Source organism: Electrona antarctica (assembly GCF_951216825.1).
Source record: "Electrona antarctica genome assembly, chromosome: 16".
NCBI lineage: Eukaryota > Metazoa > Chordata > Actinopteri > Myctophiformes > Myctophidae > Electrona > Electrona antarctica.
The window spans coordinates 10,011,513-10,031,815 of NC_136797.1; the positions used below are offsets into that span (position 1 = coordinate 10,011,513).

Sequence of the window (20,303 nt, forward strand, 5' to 3'; positions counted from 1 at the left end):
ACCCGACATCATACCAAACATTGCAAGTGTACGCCTCAAAGATCAACCCAGAGCCAACTAGCCAAGCCAAGGAGAGAGAGATACTTCTTCCAATTCCTACTAGTTTAAAGCTACAATCCAGAACTTATTTTAACCCATTAAACCTGAGGACGATTCTACAAAAAACAGTTTTCTGAAAAATGTATGTTTCTACCCGTATATCAGTGGTGCTCAAACGTGTATTTGGCCGCAGACCCCCCATCTCAAAATATGTTGTTCTAGTGTCCTCCAGAGGCAAAGATTTGAGTAAAAAAAAGAATATATATAATCCAAGATTTGCACACATTTTCAAGATTTTTCTAAAATAGCAGGTATACAAGCTCATACGCAGGTATACAAGCGCATGACGTGCCGCGCTATGAGCTTGTAGATCTTCTATTTTTGAATAGCCAATGTGCTTTTTTTATAGCTCAAATCTAAAATTACCGATGCTTTCCCGGTTTGGATGGTTAATAACATGGCAGCTGAACACACACACACGCACGCACGCACGCACGCACGCACACACGCACACACACACACACACACACACACACACACACACACACACACACACACACACACACACACACACACACACACACACACACACACACACACACACACACACACACACACACACACACACACACACACACACACACACACACGCATGCACACACAGTTTTACCTTGAACAGATGATGCGTGCTGTTCTATCATTTGGATCTTTCGTTTGACCTCTGAGTCATTACATGCCATGTGACTGACCTCGTTGGAGGGGCAGGGCATGGACTGGACCTGCCTGTTGCCTGCAACAGAGAACAGCAATACAATGCATTTCGTCGGGCAGAAACCTTCTTATCTCCATATTTCAACTGTGTATTTTGTTTGTAAATGAATGCCCTACTTTTTTATACTACTACAGCGTCACACGAAAACATCAAAAGTAGCAGCACACCCTCAAGCTCGAAACGTTGCCCGAAGCAACACGTTTCAAGCTCGTAGATCGGCTACTTTTGCTACTTTTGAATTTGAGAAACAAACAGACAAATAGGCTAATAATGTCTGTGAGTTTTGTAAATATGAGCTTGTGACTAAACTAAATTATAACTACATCAGATCCATTGGAACACAGGTTACCCCCATTTCCTGAAAAGTACTGGTTTTGGACATAGAAGGTTTCAGCGAGGATACTGTATGAGAACACTGTTCTCCCAACCTTCACCTGGTATACCTACTGTATGTATACCAGAGTCAAGTGACTCTGGTATACAGTAACCTCGCGTCACCAGGCTTTCCACCTCGGAGGAATGCAAGGCTACTTTTATTTGGAAGGTATTATTCTTCCGGGTTTGAGGGAAAGGAAGTTCCAGATTGAGGGTTCAGGCCTGATGAATACAAAACAATCACTACTACATGACGTAACGACATCATCCGCTCCCACGACCAGATCATAAACCCGAAAAGGAATGCTGCTCCGTCTAGGTATACAGTATGGTCCACTGTTTCTCCAACCTTCAGGTAGTGACTCTGGCAGAAGGGCAGCTGTTTCTCCAACCTTCAGGTAGTGACTCTGGCAGAAGGGCAGCTGTTTCTCTAACCTTCAGGTAGTGACTCTGGCAGAAGGGCTGCTGTTTCTCTAACCTTCAGGTAGTGACTCTGGCAGAAGGGCAGCTGTTTCTCTAACCTTCAGGTAGTGACTCTGGCAGAAGGGCAGCTGTTTCTCTAACCTTCAGGTAGTGACTCTGGCAGAAGGGCTGCTGTTTCTCTAACCTTCAGGTAGTGACTCTGGCAGAAGGGCAGCTGTTTCTCTAACCTTCAGGTAGTGACTTGGCAGAAGGGCAGCTGTTTCTCTAACCTTCAGGTAGTGACTCTGGCAGAAGGGCAGCTGTTTCTCTAACCTTCAGGTAGTGACTCTGGCAGAAGGGCAGCTGTTTCTCTAACCTTCAGGTAGTGACTCTGGTAGAAGGGCAGCTGTTTCTCTAACCTTCAGGTAGTGACTCTGGTAGAAGGGCAGCTGTTTCTCTAACCTTCAGGTAGTGACTCTGGTAGAAGGGCTGCTGTTTCTCTAACCTTCAGGTAGTGACTCTGGCAGAAGGGCAGCTGTTTCTCTAACCTTCAGGTAGTGACTCTGGCAGAAGGGCAGCTGTTTCTCTGCCTCTCATGGCTGTGTTGATGCTGGACAAGGTGCTGACCAACTTGGGGGTGAGGTTCCTGCTTTGTTGTTGGGTGAATGCTTTCCTCAGCTCACAGTAGCTCTCTGCGGGTAAAACATTGTAGTTAACTCAAACTAACAAACTGTTTAATAATAACAACAACAAAAAACAAATTTTACCTGAAATAAAATAATAAGAAGAAAAGGCTTTACGAAAACCAAACTAAATGAAACTATATTGCATTGTGTAAATTACAAGTTAAATTAACAAAAATCATAGAGGGAAATGTCTTTAGTTATATTATTGTCAATATTTCATATTTATGTCATAAATGTATGTTTTCTTTTTTCTTTTTCTTTTATCTCACACCCTTTACCCTATATTACAATGAAGAAAACGTAACTGATACATTATATAAACACACAAAAAACTAGTAAAGTTACTTTAAAAACAAACTAATGAGACTTAAAAAAATAAATAACAACACTACTGAAACCATTTCAAAGCTCTAATAATAACCTTGGGGTATATCCTGTTGCTCGTTCAGCATCCTCTGCATCCTCTCCATGTACAGGTTGAGCTCTGCGTCCCACCTGGACTGCAGGCCGTCCTGGGACGTCTGGGACGGGTTGGACAGGTCTCGTATCTTCCCCTCCCCCACGCCAACACTCCTGGTTCTGTTGGGGTCGGGCAAGTGAGACGGTCCGCAGGCCATGTTGCGCGTTTTCAGTCCAACCAGGAAGTTTTCCTTCACGTCGGTCATTCCAACGCCCGTGTCTCGGGTTACCGCCTTGGCTGCCACCGCCGCCGCCGCCGTCGGTCGTTGCTTTAAAGCGCCCGGCGGCGCCCAGGCTGTGGTTCCCACGCCGATCGAGCGCGTCTCCGGACCGGCCTGGATGTCCTGGACCCTGCCGCCCACCGACACAGTCCTGGTGGCGGCCATGGCGGTGTTGGTGTGCTTCTCTTGCGTGCTGCAGAGCGCCGTATTGGTGCTGGAGTTGGTGCTGAAGGCGTGGCTGGTGCTGGTGAAGCGGGAGACGGAATTGAGTTCCGTGTTGGTGCGCCGCGATGCCGTCTGAGGGGAGGCCATGACGCCCTGATTTACTCCTATGACCGGATCGGTGGCCATGCCATGAGAAACCACTTGTTTTGCTTCCACGACGGTCACGTCAACCGAACAGTCCCCACAAGCCACCGAGCGATACTCAACCCCTTCTCTCCCACAGCTCAGACGTTGCATTCTCGTGTCAGTGTTGGTGCTCGCCTCACACACCTCCATCACTGCCTCCACCGCTTTGGTGCTGGTGTCTACGCGTGTGCCGACGCACTGGTCCTTACTTCCCACGTGCGCCCTGACCTCCCAGTGGCTCATGGGCTCGTCTGGGCCTGTGCTCGCGCTGCGGAGCTCCGGGCTACAGGTGACCCCCACGTCGCAAGCCTTCGCGCCGGCGCCGTCTCCCGTGCTGGCGTCCAGGAACACCGTGTGGTTGCCCACCCCTTGGCTCCTGGTGGGGACCTTGGCCTCGCAGCTCACGCTGTCCGTCGAGGGAGTGGCGGTGGAGGCCTTGTCGGCGCGGTTCCTCGCCCCCGCCGCCTGAAGCTCCTGCTTCAGACGGCTCATCTCCGTCTGCAGCGTCGCTTCCTTCAGCTCCGCCTCCAGCTGACCGATTCTCTCCTGAAGGACGTCGATGACTCCCTGCCAGCCGTCGGTTTCTGCGTCCCCTTCCGCGACGGATCCCGGGTTGACCTCCGACACGTGCGTCGTCGCAACGTACCCGGTCTCTATCGGGTCGGTGCCCACGGAGGCATCTCGGTATTCCTTTGATGGCTTGGAAAGGATAAACATGCCTTCGTCTGTGCCAACTGCGACCGACGCCATGGGTCTGCCGTGCGGCGTGCTGTGGAGTTGTCCGTGGCGTGGTTGTAAACGTCCACCTTTGATGGTCCGCTCCAGGGCTTGCATCTCTTCACTCAGCTGCTTGAACTCCTTGAGACCGGAACTGGCACTTAGCCGCGCACTCTGCAGCCCTGCGTCGGTGTCGACATCATTCTCGGACTCGGAGACCTTCTGGAAGCGCTCAGGACTCCCCGTGCTGTAGGCTCTCTTGCGGAACGCGTCGCTCGGGTCCCACTCGTTCTGGTTCCTGCACTGGGAGGCCAGCTTCCTCTTCTCCTCCTGGAGCACGGCGATCTTCACCTGCAGAACGGGGATGGTCTTCACCTGGTCCTCCAGCTCCTTCAGCCTCTGCAGAGCCACCACCATCTGTTCACGGACGTTCTGCAAATGTGTGGGGCTGAGACCTGCGTGACCGGGTGTGGAAAAGAAGCATTCGGAGTTTTTACTCTGGAAAAGTAGCAATATCACAATATATACAAATACTAAGTAAACAGCAAAGTTTTACTTGTCAAATGTCAAAATATACTTAAAGTGGCAAAAGGAAAAGTACCCATTATGAAGAATGTCAAATTCTGAATTAAATATATTGTGTTACTGAGCTGTAATTATAGATAATTAACCACATGTGCCCAATAATATACTTTTACAACATGTTGCATTGTGATCTTGTAAATCTACTATTTTTTAAAGAATTAAATTAAAGATTTTCTTTCTTAATAATTTGATTTGATTGATTGATTATTATTAATTGAAATATGCAAAGTAACTAGTAAGTAAGGCTGTCAAATAAATGTAATGGAGTAAAAAGCACAATATTTGCCTCTGAGTTGTAATGGTATAAACTAGAACTGTAAACTAATAATGTATCAAGAAATGGAGAGCTACTCAAGTACAGTAAAAGTACTTTGGAAATGATTATAAGACGACCCCCATTTTTCAAGGCTCATTTGTGGAAAAAGGACATTGAAGACCAAATAGTCAAGTCCCCGATTATAATACGACCCCGTTTTTTAGGATATTTCCATTGGAAAAAACCTTTGTCTTTTTTTCAGAACAATAGTGTACTTTACACACACCACCACACTGACCCGAGACCGGGGTGCATCGTCCAGAGCTCTGCGGGCTGATCCTCAGGGACCCAGTGCTGCCTCTGCCTCCCAGGGAGGAGGCCATCAGATGCTCGCCTCCGGCTGCGGGAGGAGGCTTGTTTCCATTGTTGTTGTGGTTGTATGCGCCCAGGCCGGTGAACGGAGACAGGGACCCGGTGCAGCCCACTCCTCCGAAGCTGGCCAGCCGCCGGCGCGGACGGGGCTCCGGCTGCAGGGGCCTCTCCTGGTCCCGCGGACGGGGCTCCGGCTGGGGCCTCTCCTGGTCCCGCGGACGGGGCTCCGGCTGGGGCCTCTCCTGCTCCAAGCGCCTTCGCGTCTCCATCAGGGTCTTCTCCACCTGATGAAGGATAGGGCTTGTTGTCACCATCATCCAACAACTAATGTTGTCCCAGATTGAGAGGTCTAAATTGGTAAAGGCTTTGTACTTTGTATACATTGCACAGGGTCGATATCACAAATAACTTAAATATACAAAGAAATGACTGACAATGACCGGTAGCAATAATGAAAATAAATGTCCAAAACTTACATTCAATACTTAGCCTACTTTCAAAAATGTTCAAAGATACCGGTAGTAGAAATAGCCAATCTACAAGCCAGTAGATCGTGTGAGCTGGTAGATGGGCTATTTTCTTTTTTCAACACAGTCATTTGTAAAGATGAATGGACACGATTCTGAGAATTATGCACAAAAAGAAAATTAAATAATTGCAATCAGGCGATTACGTCATATTTGCCACGAGCCTACCTGAGGATTGTGTCTAGAGGATGTCAGAGATGTCGCCGACAGCGAGGCCTTCAATTCAGACAGTCTGTGAGATGTGGTGAGGCCCTCGCCGCTGCTGGAGGCTGTGGCGATGGAGGAGGAACTATGGGATGGAGGGAGAGGTGGCCGACCTCTGGTTACAGAAGACATGACCAAGAGTCTGGCCGCAACCGTGTCCTCACCGTTACCCGACGGGAGGGACAGGTCTAAGGACGTCCACTCCCCGGCCGAAGAGCTACCTTGCGCTTTTAGTGCTTTCTGCGTTTTCTCCTCATTGCTGGTCCTTCGCTTGAAGCTTAGTCGCTTAATGGTGGTGGTGTTCTAGGATATCGCCCGACACACTTGAGGATGCTCGGGTTAAGCTGTTAAACGTATGAGGCCGTCTGTAGATATTTGGATGCACTGTCTTCAATGTAGGTTCCACTGAGATCTGTTATTGAAATAAATGGTAAATGGTGCATTTTTATAGCGCCTTTATCCAAGGCGCTTTACACAGATTGTGAATTACATTCTCACACACATTCACACACCGATGCCAGAGGAAACCATGCAAGGCAACAACCTGCACATCGGGAGCAATTTGGGGTTCAGAGTCTTGCACAAGGACACTTCAACACTAACTCTGGGGGAACCCGGGTTCGAACTGGGAATCCAGTCACTCTAACCCCTGATCCACTGCCGTTAAGAGTGGTGACTAGTTATAACAGTTGGAAGAAAAACTAAATCCAGTTATTTGCCAGCAGGGGGCAGAAACTGAATGTGAAATAAAGAAAGAGTGCTCTCCATGATAATATGGTGTAAAACAATGATTCATGATACAAGAAAAACATAACAGACATTATGCACTTTGTATTCTTGCAAGTTACACATTTCAAACTAGATAGCAATCAAATTAAGCATTAATATAACTATAGCATCTAGAAAATGCAAATGAAGAATGTGCATCAAGAATCAACTTTGAGAAATTCCGCTATCTCTCTCTCTCTCTCTCTCTCTTCAAAATCATCAATTGAAAACTGATATGTTGTGAGGAGCCCAGTCAGTAAACTTTACTGCAAGAACAATCAGAATTCTGCATTTCATCCCTCGTAGAGCCAGGCGGTTTAACTTACCTCAGCATAATACAGTATTCCTCTGTGATAATAATGCTCCGTCAAGAACGTCAACAGCTTTACTTGTCTCACTTCTCAAGTTCTTTAACTAGTCTATCCCACCAGAATAGAAACGAGTCTATATTTGCCTATAATTATATCCCACCAGAGGAAGTAACTAGTCTCTCTTTCCCTATATCCCAGCAGAGAAGGGACAGAATACTGGACTACTGTATATCCGACCAGACGACGTAACTAGTCTCTCTTTGCCTACATCCCACCAGAGAGGGGACAGAATAGATTTGACCAGATGTGTGGAGGATACACGGTTTTGAAAAGTTGTTGGTTGAAAGTTCTCCAATAGGAGGAGGAGGCTTCTCTGCACAGACTGGATGACATCTATAATTACTCTGGAAGTTCTCTCTCTGCATGGCTAACCACACTGTGAAAATACTCAGTGTTCGTTTAACCCATTTTGGACTGAGGTCGATTTTAAAAAAAGGCTTCTAAATCCTAACATTTTTCTGAAAAACCTGTGTTTCTATATGTCAGTGGTGCTCAACCTTTTTCATGTGAAGGACCCCCAGAATTATCTCTATTGGGCCACGGACCCCCCATCTCAAAATATGTAGTTCCAGGGACCCCCCAGAAGCAAATATTTGAGTTAAAAATGTTCGCTCTGAAATATATATTCAATGATTTGCGCCACATTTTAACGATTTTTCAAAAATAGCAGACCTACAAGCTCGTAGCGCGCCACTCGGTGGCGCGCTATGAGCTTGTAGATCTGCTATTTTTCAATAGCTAAAGTATAACATAATGCTTGAAACACCAACAGGGGTTCCCGCCCAAAATGGTTTAACTCTGGGAGTAAACCATTGTTGCATTTGTACACTTTCCCCAGTGTTGCAAATGGATAAATGAACAAGTGGGGATTTTGCTGTGCATTCTTTGCATTTTCTTCTCATGGCAGTGGAACCAGCCCTCCTTTCCAGAGACTGAATAAATGAATAAACAATAACCCTGTCTACGCAATATTTAGTTTCATACTTAGTAGTTGACACTTAATGGAATAACGCATGTAAATGATTATTGTTTAAGAGACAACACCAGGTTCATTCAAAATAACGAACTAGCTTACTTTTAAAAAAGACAATTAAATCGTCACTGTGACCACAATAAACAAAAGACTGAATATGCCCCATACCAAATTAAAGAACTACAACATAGTGAATTAAAAATATATATATATATAGTTACCTTACTCAAGATATGGACGTCTTGATCCATGGAGACTCACTTTCAGTCCTTCAAATGAAAACATGGGGATTAGAAATAACAAAACAGGAGCATTACTGTGATGATGTTTTATCATTTGCTTACCATTATGTCCCCATGTCTACATGCTGATCCTCCCATTTGTCATTCTGAGCGCGTGCGCAGACACACTATCTATCTCACACATGCACGGCGCACGCACGCACGCACGCACGCACGCACGCACACGCACACGCACACGCACACACACACACACACACACACACACACACACACACACACACACACACACACGGCTTGATGCCAACAGTCAATAACAGATAACCTTACAGTGCTTACACAAAGGAAATGTAACACCAAGCAAGATGTATCGCACAATTCTGCAAAGGCACATGAAGTAAAACCGAGCTTCAGTGTATAACAGTGATTTACAGTACAGTACAGTGTACAGTACAGTGATGCATTGCTGTACAACCTCTTGTAGTGTACAGTAGAAGACATCAGAGCAGGAAAGCTTTGATTTTACTGTAATGCCATCGTGAAAACTATCTCCACTCTATCATTTATTACATTTTTTCACCCATCAAATGGACGCCTAAATGTGTTTTCTGGATTGCATGGTTCTCAAACATGGTTCTCAAACATTTTCATGTCAATGAAACCCTGAAATTGATCATTAATGATGTATTTGGCTGTGGACCCTCCTCTGAAATCTGAAGTTGTTGTGGCAGCGACCACCCCACAAAGAGGCCTAGATTTTATGTCAGCACCCCAGCCTAAAGAAATAAAATAGAAAAATGTAATGATTATTTTCAGAAACAATGTTTAGCCCTGCTAACATTTTCAGAACTTGTCCTTTTGAGACAGGGGACAGACAAAGGGAAATCAGTTTTGTTTGTTTTTGTTTAGGCCAGATAGTCTGTTTTGCCCACAACAACACAATATTCAGTTAAAATAATGCTATGAATTGATATGGATTTATTTATTTATATTAGATTAGATAAATTCTCTATTCAGCTTGCTTGAGAGAGCAGGAGGGAGAGAGAGAGAGAGAGAGAGAGAGAGAGAGAGAGAGAGAGAGAGAGAGAGAGAGAGAGAGAGGGAGAGAGAGAGTGAGAGAGTGAGAGAGTGAGAGAAGTTGACAGGTAGTCAAAATGGCAAGAGAAAAAAATCTATTCTTCTTCTTCTCGTACATTTTAATATCATACGAATGAGTGAATCTATAAATTGTTCTCCAGTGGCTTAGAGCCCGCCCTAAAGGTCTGCATGGTCCCATGCTAGAACTGCCCCTGCTGGAGCTCAATCAAACCCCAGGGCAAAAGTTTGCTGACAGCACCACCCAGCACTGGCCTGATGACCACAGACAATGATGAGAATGTACAGAGAGGAAGTGAGAGCCCTGACACCATGGTGTCCGGATAACAACCTCCATCAGCAAAACAAAGGACTGACAGGCAGCAGGGACGTGCGTGCAGAGAGTGTGTTAGAGAGGCAGGGGCCGAAATCCTGTAAGAGGGTACTTTTGGATTTAAAAAAATAGCAGATCTACAAGCTCTCAACGCGTCGCACTGCGACGCGTTGAGAGCTTGTAGATCAGCTATTTTTTGGGGCGCACTCTTTGATCCACTGGAGATGCGGCCGTGTAGTCGTGTACGACATGGATTTTGAAACAGATTAGTTCAACGTAAAAATGCTGCATTCAAGTTCAGGAGACTTTTGAAAAAAGCAATTCTCCTGAATGCTGCCTTCCGGTATGGCATGATGGAAAGGAGTGGCATTTGCGTTTCTTTTTTTACACCATAGTAAATGCTGCATTTGTGGTCTGGAAAGGGCAGTTGTTTTACAGACGAGTAAAAGGGCAGGAGGCTTCACTTAAGTTCACTGGGCTTGCTGCCGCCTGACGAACAGTACCAGAACCATGTAACCACCACTTCAGGTGCAGCTAACTGCTACACATGAGCCATAAGAACTTAAGACACTGTGCAAAGTAAAACCTTGAAACGCCTTCTTTTCAATGGGGCCTCTGTTTTAGCCAGTGAAAAATACCACATTTTAGTGCTGTGTGGGTTGCCAAGTCTGTTCCAATCCAGACCCAAAGCAAAGCAAGACCTCTTCTCAACGCAGCACTGCCATCGACTGGTCAGCATGTGCCACAACACTTCAACAATAACCTCCAATATTATTAAGCCCCGATCCTATTTATTGGGGCATTTCATTGTAGGTGTATGTATTTATTTAACATTTTCAATTCATTAAACCATTTTTTTTTAAACCAAAGTTTATGAGAAAGAAAATAGCAAAAATGCCTTAGTAGTAAGTACATTACTCATCAATCATAACAGAGGTATATAGGACTATATGGCTAAAACCCTAGATTCCCCCAAGGGCCTATACTAACTGTACCTCTACACTAAATATGTTTAGCCGATAGATCGGCTATTTTCACAGAATGATGATCACCCCAGGATAGGGACACTAGGGTTCATGTTGTTAAATCCCCACGTCCAACTCCCCATTGACTGAACACTTGTGGTCCTCCATGTATTTACTAAAATTGCAAGGAGTCCGTCTTTGTGATAAGCTATAGTGCCGCCATCCATGTCCTCCATGTCCATGATGTGCTATCACAAAGACTAAAACGGAAGAGCTGCCTTTTAAAAGTCTTTACTGAAATCTGCCCACTTCAATAGCTGGCCATCAGCTTTCCCATTCAACAAGATGATCTACAGCAGATCCAAAATGGGTTTTATTCTTTATTTATTTATTTATTTATTTGACAGGGACAAAGCTCATTAATCAACATGTCAGTTTTCACCTCAATGTAAATGGGCCAGAGTTAGCCAAAGCTAATTTCCATCTGTAGTCCCTGGGCAGGCTCTTAAAAAATGTATGATAAAAGAAAGACAGTGTATAGTGTGCCAGCACACAACACCATGCGTTGATGCCATGTGTGCAATGTGCTAGCACCCAACACTGTCCGTACACAAACACAATACAATACAGTACACTACAGGAACAGATCAACATGGTACAGGGGACAGAACAACTACATAGTGAAGTGAATAATGACACAAAATTGCACAAAATTACTTCACAGTGTTGTCATATACCGGTAGGTAGTCATGCTTCATAGAGACCCTGCAAGCTCAAAGTCCACATTAAGGGTCCCTATTGTGAAACTGCTCTGTCACTGCTGTGGACTTTTACAACCTGAACCTTGTCATAAACACATTTTTGGCCTAATAACTTAAGTCCTATTTAATACTATTTATATTTGGTGTTGCACCAAAATAGCAAAAATAGCTAATTTTAATTTACGAATTAGCTCACATTGTGTTTTAAACGTTCACCTACACATGACATGCCAGAAATAGGGACGCCAGGCTTGAAAGTGGTACATGATTCCTCCACACACACACACACACACACACACACACACACACACACACACACACACACACACACACACACACACACACACACACACACACACACACACACACACACACGGCTGATGACGGTCTTGTAAATAAAAGTGTGAGACAAGTACGTTAGGGTAGACTGGGACAAGGGAATTTGACCTTTATCCTCTAACCAAGTAATTGAGGGCCATGCAGACAGCATGCACACAGCATGCTTCATCCAATTCAGTAGCGAGTCCAGAGGGTGGCCTGAAATATACTATAGTCCAGAGGGTGGCCTGAAATATCCTTGGCTCTGAAATATGAATTGACACTAAAAGTTCCGAAGAGGATGTTAGATTGTTTGCTCTTTTGAGAGCAGAAGTGTATAGCCCAGCCCCAGTCCACACCAACGGTTTGCAACGCAACTCGTTGCAACAGGCTGAACTGACCCGTTGCAGCCTGGTCACTGTTGGGGTTCTGTTGCAAGTGGTTGCAAGTTTTAGCAAGTTGTTGCAAGTTGCAACTAGGTGTGTTGCGAATCATTGTCGTGGACTGTGCAATATCCTTACTTTGTTGTAGACATAGATGTTGTAGACGTTGGACACAAAGCTCCATTTGATTAGAATAACCTTCCTTCTCTCGCTTCAGGACTACCGCTATACCCCTATATTCACATCCTGATACAACTTGTTTACTTTATGCTTCTAAATTAGCCAATACCAGCACCTTGACTATCTGGTTGATCCAATGGAATGCAATCTTAACCACTTAATTAATAATTCATTCAAACAGCTTTTTCCCCACGGCTATCCGGCTCCTCAACGCTGCTGGTGTCCCCCCCTGACCCCCCTTTATCCTCCCTCCACCCCCACTCAGAGTGGAATGGACTGACACTCTCTGCACTTTATTTTATTCACTATTCTTTGCACTGTCTTGTCCTGTTTTGCACTTGTCCTAATGTTGTAACTGTACTCTGCTGTCCACCAAACCAAATTCCTAACATGTTTACATGTCATGGCAATAAAGTCTTCTGATTCTGATTCTGATTCTGCCTTAGACCCTAAGGCCGATTTTTACAAATGCCATCTCAATCAGTAGATCTCACACTTTCAAGATTTTTCAAAAATGTTCAAATATATAGCAATGTACAAGCTCGCAGCATGACACGAAGTGAAGCCCTAGCTGTGAGCTTGTATATCTGCTATTTTTGAATAGCCAACGTATACACTCTAAAATGACACAGATGCTTTCACGGTTTCAATGGATTATTAAAGACCCTTTTTTTTTTAAATAATCAAAAACAACCAAAGCTTTTAGGTCAGTAACTTTTTGTACCTTTTTGTACATGTTATCTAACTATTTCATATCAAAGTGGCTGCTCAGCTGTTGTCAAAAGTGTAGCCCAAATTTTTTATTTTGGTGTCCCTGGTTTTTCCCTAATGGGACTGATCGAGGGTAGTTACTGGGACGTAAATCGGGACTTGATCACCCCGGCTGGGTCACCCGAGTGAGGGGTATGATGTTGAGAGACCAGAAACCCAGAGGACCTTAAATTGGGATACATCACTGAAGATACGTCCCAGGTGCATCCTTGCAATGTTTTTTTAGTTCTGGGCTATCAAAAGGGTATATTCAGCATATTCAGAAAAGGTTACTTAGATATGAGGAATCTACCAAACCAGTGAATTGGAGAACACAAAGAAATTAGCATTCATGCAATTTCCTAAGGCGTGCTGAAGTGAGACCTCAGAGTTTGGTAATGGCAAAACATTTCCCACACACCTTTTAGTAAAGTGCTGCAAAAGAAACTATGTGATGTATTGTCATGTTCACTGTAATAAGGTAATCTTTCCAAGACGTATCACGACTGAATCCTGTTTGCAGTCAGTCATTTAGCCACGGTCTCATGGATCACAAGACGGTCATCACATCAGTCATGCATCCATTCTCAATCTAACAAAGCACTGTCTCAATCTCTATGGTCTCAATCCACAATCACTTAAGTCACATCAAAAAAGTTGGTGAACGTGGGTTTACTTTGGACCACATAACAACAAAACCATACTTAATAATCAAGTGCTAAGCAAAACAAAGTGTTCCTTATCTTTGAACTTTGGTCTCTTAAACCTGCCCTGAAGCCAGGCTGGGATCAATCTACGAGGGGGGAGAGAAACCAGAGAGCTGTGATTGGTGGAGAGATCATCACACCCCTGTCTGTCTGTCTCTCTCTCTCTCTCTCTCTCTCTCTCTCTCTCTCTCTCTCTCTCTCTCTCTCTCTCTCTCTCTCTCTCTCTCTCTCTCTTCCTCCACCCACAACTCTCTCTACACACTGAGCCCTCTTTTTAAAGTTTCCCTGTTTCACTTGAAGCAGAAACAGGCTCAGGTCCAGTCAGTCAGTCAGTCAGTCCACTCCACAGACACACACACACACACACTGACATCATCATGTCCGATCAGGGTGTTTTTGACACCAACGTGGTGACCCTCACCAGGTTCGTTTTGGAGGAGGGCAGGAAGGCACCGGGGTCAACGGGAGAGCTGACCACCCTGCTCAACTCCATCTGCACTGCTGTCAAAGCCATCTCCAGCGCGGTCAGGAAGGCTGGCATCGCTAACCTGTGAGTAGTAGGTAGACACTACAGATGAAGACTGAGAGACATATAGTATTTTGATCGATTATATATAACATATAACATCTATGATAGACAGTCTTGATCCAATAAGGGGCTATGTAGAGTTAAAGTTAGCCATGGTTCACATGACGCTCGTCATGATAATCATGTTTCAGGGCTAAGTTAAAGTATGACTTTACTGTGGCAGAGTAGCTTCGGGGGATAGTTTCGTGTGCGCGGCACCGCCGTACGGCGACGTATACCACATACAATCCGGCTTTTACTACCGTGAGGAGGATATCCATTCATTGGGAAATAAAGTTTCGTTTGCTTTTATTATTTTAACCTAGGCCTATATGTGGTGTCGGTATTTGAATGGTTGCATGCATTGTGGCAACTGTCAAGGCTACATTTTTGTATACAACATTAAATTGTCCGGCAACAGAACACAGTATAGAGACTCAGAAGTTGTGTTGTGATCTGTTCTTTTCGGCAAACGACACCGTCGTGCGATTATGCTTGCGACATAACATATCAAGCATTACAACACTATTGATAATGCCCGCCAGAGTGAGTGAATGGATGTTTTTAGAGGAATTAGTGTGTGTTTTGTTTGTAAAGTTCAGTTTTGTCTGGGTTTTTTTGCGCTATAGCTGCTGCTATAAAGTCAAAGTGTTGTTGTTTTCTTTTATAGTTTACTTACTATGAGCTTGAACATGTTATAGTAGTAGAGTTTTAACTTGGAGGATTGTCCAAAGGTGAACTAGCGTACATGCGTTGCGTTCAAACTATCATCCAGGAGGAAACAGAACATGTCTGTGTGTTTCCACTGAGAACACGCCCCCCAACTCTCCACTCACTGTGAAATGTGCACAGACACATACTATTACACATTCAATTCATAAAAGAAAATGGAATTGAATTTAAGGACCCAAATACTATTAGTATTTGATCATCATTTAGGGCACTGCCAGTCTGTCACTGGTTATCAAAGCGGGGTCCGGGGACCCCAAGGGGTCATTAGGGTGTTCCAGGAGGTCCCCCAACAAAAGGTTAGTAGGCTATATATCATCACAATCAGTTGAACCACTTTAACCCTTTTTAATACATCGGCTATTTTAAATCTGATCTGCAAGCACACTGATCGGCTATTTTCCAAAAGTGTAGAAAGATTTTGTGCGTCCCCGGCACCAACTATTTCCAGATGGTCAATGGTCAAATAGCCTATTAATTTTGGGTGTCGCATTTGTTCTCAAAGTGGTGTCCAGTGACCCCCAGGGGTCCTTGGGGTGGTTCCAGGGGGTCCCTAGACAGTAAAATGTGTTAATACAGCATTTACAATATCGAACATTTTGATTTTTAACACAAATCTTCTCTTCTGGAAGTCCCTGGCACAAAACCTTCTCAGATGGGCTCCTACTGCATAAAATGTTTTTGCCACCGAAAAGCTTGATAACTATAGCTTTAACATGAAAACGTTAGAGAACCACTGGTCTAATTGTGAACTCTTCTTTGTCCTCTCCTCTGTGGTGGTCAGATATGGCATTGCAGGCAGTACCAACGTGACAGGTGACCAGGTGAAGAAGCTGGACGTTCTGTCCAATGACCTGGTCATCAACATGATCAAGTCCTCCTTCACCTCCTGTGTGCTGGTGTCTGAGGAGGACGAACACGCCATTATTGTGGAACCAGATCAACGGGTATGTCTAGTGCTAAGTCTATGTGCACACAAGGAAACAAATTGTTTACTGGCAGATTTGCCCTTCCAGATTTGTGTGTGTGTGTGTGTGTGCGCGCGCGTGTGTGTGTGTGTGTGTGTGTGTGTGTGTGTGTGTGTGTGTGTGTGTGTGTGTGTGTGTGTGTGTGTGTGTGTGTGTGTGTGTGTGTGTGTGTGTGTTGTGGTCATGTTACTATACTTGTTACTTGAGGGTCAAATGTACAATTTGAGAAGTAGAGATTATGGGGACATGTTTCGTGGTCGTCCTCATTCATATTTAGTTGCGTAGGGGGGGGGGGGGGGAGGGGGGGGAGCCCTCATGATGTTCAGTATCATGTTGCTACATTGCTTTACTTCCTCAACACCGTGACAATGGTATATTCTTCTTTGTAACTTCCAGGGCAAATACATTGTGTGTTTCGATCCCCTGGATGGCTCGTCAAACATCGACTGTCTCGTGTCAATCGGAACAATCTTCGCAATCTACAAAAAGGTTCGTAAGTAAGCTACAGTGTTTGAAAGTGTGATATTGCATGATGATGATACAAAACTTTTAAGATTTAGTCCCTCAAGTATGATTGCAGTACACCTGTTTTACAGGTCTGTAATGCTTGAGTTTGTACAAATGGAACCAAATGGACCCAGTACTCCAGTTCCATTTGTACACTCTCAGAGTTATTGGGAGTCCTTGAAATTAAAAGGTTTGAGAACCAGTAGTAGGCAGTGGTTCTCAAAGTGGGGTCTGGGGGGGTTCCAGGGGGTCTCCAGCAAAATGTATTTTAACACTTAGCAGGTCTACACGCTCACAGTCACAAGTAACGCTTCACAATGCGACACCTTGCATTATTGTAGCTTGTAGATCAGCATTTATTTTTTTATCTTGGGGAAAATGTTTCAAATATTGAATCTTTTTGGAACATACTTTAACAGTATGGGGGGAGCCCATGTCCAAATGCATATTAATTTGGGGGTCCTTGACATGAAAAGACAACCAACAGTCTTAAGAAGTGTGGTTCTCTGTTTCTCCACAGACATCAGATGATGAACCGTGCGAGAACGACGCTCTTCAGTCCGGCAGGAACCTCGTAGCTGCCGGCTACGCCTTGTACGGCAGCGCCACCATGATGGTGATCTCCACTGGCCAAGGAGTCAACTGCTTCATGCTGGATCCAGTGAGTCACAGCGTTGTGTTAATGACGGTGTCTGTATGATATGAGGACGGATGCAAAAGTGCGTATTGACTTTGAGGCGCTAGTATAGAACGGCATTGGTAAAGGAAAGGCTGTTGAGCGATCTGGATAAGTGCAAAATGCTCTTCCCCAGATCCTTAACCCACACCAAACCCATGCACACATTTAACCCATTTTAACCCGAGATCAGATTCTAAAAATGTCTTCTACATCCTGACAGTTTTCTGAAAAAGCTATGTTTCTATGTCAGTCGTTCTTCGATTTTTCAAAAATAGCAGACCTACACGCTCGTAGCGCGCCACTCGGTGGCGCGCTATGAGCTTGTAGATCTGCTATTTTTCAATAGCTAAAGCATAACATAATGCTAACACCAAAAGGTGTTCCCGCCCAAAATGGGTTAAGTCATTACACCAAAAGTGTCTTAGCTGAACTAACTTGTTGAACTCAACATTAGTTAAACCACACCAGACCAAATCTTGCCAAATCTTAACCATAACACAGACTACTAACATGAACCAGTTGCAAGCTACTGTATAAACCCACATCGCCAATTATGCATGGCTTGTGGTGGACATTTGTCAAAATTCCATTTTCACTAGACATACAAAATTAGACAATAATATCACCAGAAATCCATAAAGAGCTGGCCCTGAATGAACCGTAACAGGTCTGTAACTCTGAGAGTGTTCAAATGGACAGTGTTGTGAGTGACTGAGTGTTCAAATGGAGTGTTCATTTGTACACTCTCAGAGTTAAGGGGGTCCTCGCAAATACAACATTTGAGAACCACTAGTACTAGTTGGACTCCAAATATGCTATAGTATCGTAGTAATTAAGTGTCTTAGTGACTTATTCTGAAGAACATCTGGGAGACTTGACATTCAGTACTTGGGTCTTATGATCAAAATAAGAACATTATAATGGTGTGTAAAAAAGAAAATCTAAGATTTGCCACTGATACATGTACCTGGTTACGGACATATTGATGTCTATTGTCTAGTATAAACAACTATGATTGCCCTGGACCAATCAAATGGTCTGACCGCTTAAATGCAATCTAATTTATTGAAATCTAACATAAATGTCTAGAATGTTGTTTTTGCTAATCTACTTTATATCCTCTATTAGTTGTCTTGGTGGTGACAGACCCATGTGGTTCTCTCCTGTGTGCGTGTGTGTGTGTGTGCGTGTGTGTGTGTGTGTGTGTGTGTGTGTGTGTGTGTGTGTTCAGGCCATTGGCGAGTTCATCCTGGTGGATCGAGATGTTAAGATAAAGAAGAAGGGAAAGATCTACAGTCTGAACGAGGGATACGCACAGCACTTCTACCCAGATGTAACAGAGTACCTGCAGAAGAAGAAATTCCCACAGGTGACTTGAATGAATTTAAATCTAGAACTTAAACTAACTAAATGCTGTACCCTGCTGTATACAGTCAGAAGGAATTATTTAATTAAGTTAAGCACTATATACGTCTACCAGGGCTCTGTACTTTCCCTGTAGGCCTATACCAAATATTTTTAGGTGAAAATTCAAGCTCTCACTACAGCTCATAATTGTAGTGAGCTTGAAGATAGGCTTAGAGCTTGTGCATGAATTATTTTGAAAATCTGTGCATATCTTCGAAACTCAAATCTTTGCTTCCTGGGGTTCCCTGGAACAGAATATTGTTGGACCGTGGCCAAAATAGATTTTCAGAAAACGAAATCTAGATTTTTGTTAAGAGTCCATAATGTGTGAATATTATTATTTTGTCACAGTGGCTTATAAAGTTATCTTGACATTGTTGTATGTTCTTTGCAGGATGGCAGCGCTCCGTACGGTAGCAGGTATATTGGGTCCATGGTGGCTGATGTTCACCGTACTTTAGTGTATGGAGGAATCTTCCTGTATCCCGCCAACGAGAAGAGTCCTAAGGGCAAGGTAAAGTACAACAACCTACATATCATCACTGTTGGGCAGAAACCTTACAGTATATCTCCATATTTCATCTTTTTTGCATTGTACTTTGTCATATGACAGCGTCGCACAAAAGTAGGGAAAATAGCCAATCTGCAAGCTTGCAATGTGTCTCACAGTGGCGCGTTGTGAGCTTGCAGATTGGCTATGTTTGACTTTTGTTTGGTTTTGGACACAACAAAGTTTCCACCTGACAGCGATGGTTTTAAAACAAAATGAATGGCAACAATCTGCGTCTAGTATATCTACTTTGCAACTGTTCTAGCATTTACGAAGTGTTGACTGCTTTCTCTCTGCTTTTGCTGTCTTTTGCGCGTGTCCAGCTGAGGCTGCTGTACGAGTGCAACCCCATGTCCTACATCATCGAGCAGGCCGGAGGCATGGCCACGACGGGAGCCGAAAACGTTCTGGACATACAGCCCAGCGGCATTCACCAGCGAGTCCCCGTGGTCATGGGTTCCCCCGACGACGTGCAGGAGTACATCAGCATCTTCAAGAAACACAACCCTTGAAGCGTTCACCTCCTCCTCCTCCGTTGATGGCCACCGTCGCCACACAGCCGTTCAGTATCTAGGCATCTTAAGAAAACGCAAACACGCGACTGAGAGATAATGATTCAATTTTCAGTGATCTTGGTTTCAGTTGGTGCTATCTGAACGGGTCAACGAACAACTTAGTGGTTGATGTAAAACACGCGCCTTGGACACGATGAGCGCTCTCAGGCGGGGTCGCTCAGACACTTTTTATCGTCATCATAACGGCACTGATCAAGAACGGCAAACTGGAATGAAATGAAAGCCTGATTTATACTAGCTGCGTGCTGCAATGTCTCACACCGAAAATCAGGCAACTAAGTGTAAATCAGGCAATAAATGCTAACCTCAACCATGCAGCACTGTGTGTCAATGCAAGGTGGCTGTTGCTGTGTCTTGATGATTTTTAAATAAATTAAAACATAAAAACTGCATCCTGTGTGTGTGTGTGTGTGGGGGGGGGGGGGATGTGGTTGCGCTGATCAGAGCACTGTCACGCAAAGCTTGCCTAATCAAGATTTTTGTGGAATTTTTCTTTTTGTTACGTCCAGCCACACGGCCATTGTCAAAATC

General features: G+C 44.3%; 2 protein-coding genes across 2 annotated transcripts in view; one reads left to right on the plus strand and one right to left on the minus strand.

Moving 5' to 3' along the window:
• LOC306939526 (KN motif and ankyrin repeat domain-containing protein 1-like) overlaps nucleotides 1–8,494 on the minus strand; it is a 29,099-nt gene extending 20,605 nt beyond the window's left edge. The window contains exons 1-7 of the mRNA XM_079524116.1: nucleotides 8,423–8,494; nucleotides 8,305–8,347; nucleotides 5,931–6,378; nucleotides 5,162–5,519; nucleotides 2,696–4,477; nucleotides 2,137–2,280; nucleotides 710–829 (exon numbers count right to left, since the gene is read on the minus strand). Coding sequence (XP_079380242.1) covers nucleotides 710–829; nucleotides 2,137–2,280; nucleotides 2,696–4,477; nucleotides 5,162–5,519; nucleotides 5,931–6,098 — 2,572 coding nt within the window. The 5' untranslated portion in view covers nucleotides 6,099–6,378; nucleotides 8,305–8,347; nucleotides 8,423–8,494. The remainder of the gene's footprint in view (nucleotides 1–709; nucleotides 830–2,136; nucleotides 2,281–2,695; nucleotides 4,478–5,161; nucleotides 5,520–5,930; nucleotides 6,379–8,304; nucleotides 8,348–8,422) is intronic.
• Nucleotides 8,495–14,055: 5,561 nt separating this feature from the next.
• LOC306939296 (fructose-1,6-bisphosphatase 1-like) lies at nucleotides 14,056–20,157 on the plus strand. The gene is made up of 7 exons (XM_079523885.1): nucleotides 14,056–14,339; nucleotides 15,871–16,033; nucleotides 16,451–16,543; nucleotides 17,082–17,222; nucleotides 18,472–18,609; nucleotides 19,042–19,161; nucleotides 19,521–20,157. The coding sequence occupies exons 1-7, from the start codon at nucleotides 14,167–14,169 to the stop codon at nucleotides 19,707–19,709; spliced, it is 1,017 nt and encodes a 338-aa protein (XP_079380011.1). The 5' UTR covers nucleotides 14,056–14,166; the 3' UTR covers nucleotides 19,710–20,157.
• The last annotated feature ends 146 nt before the right edge of the window (nucleotides 20,158–20,303 follow it).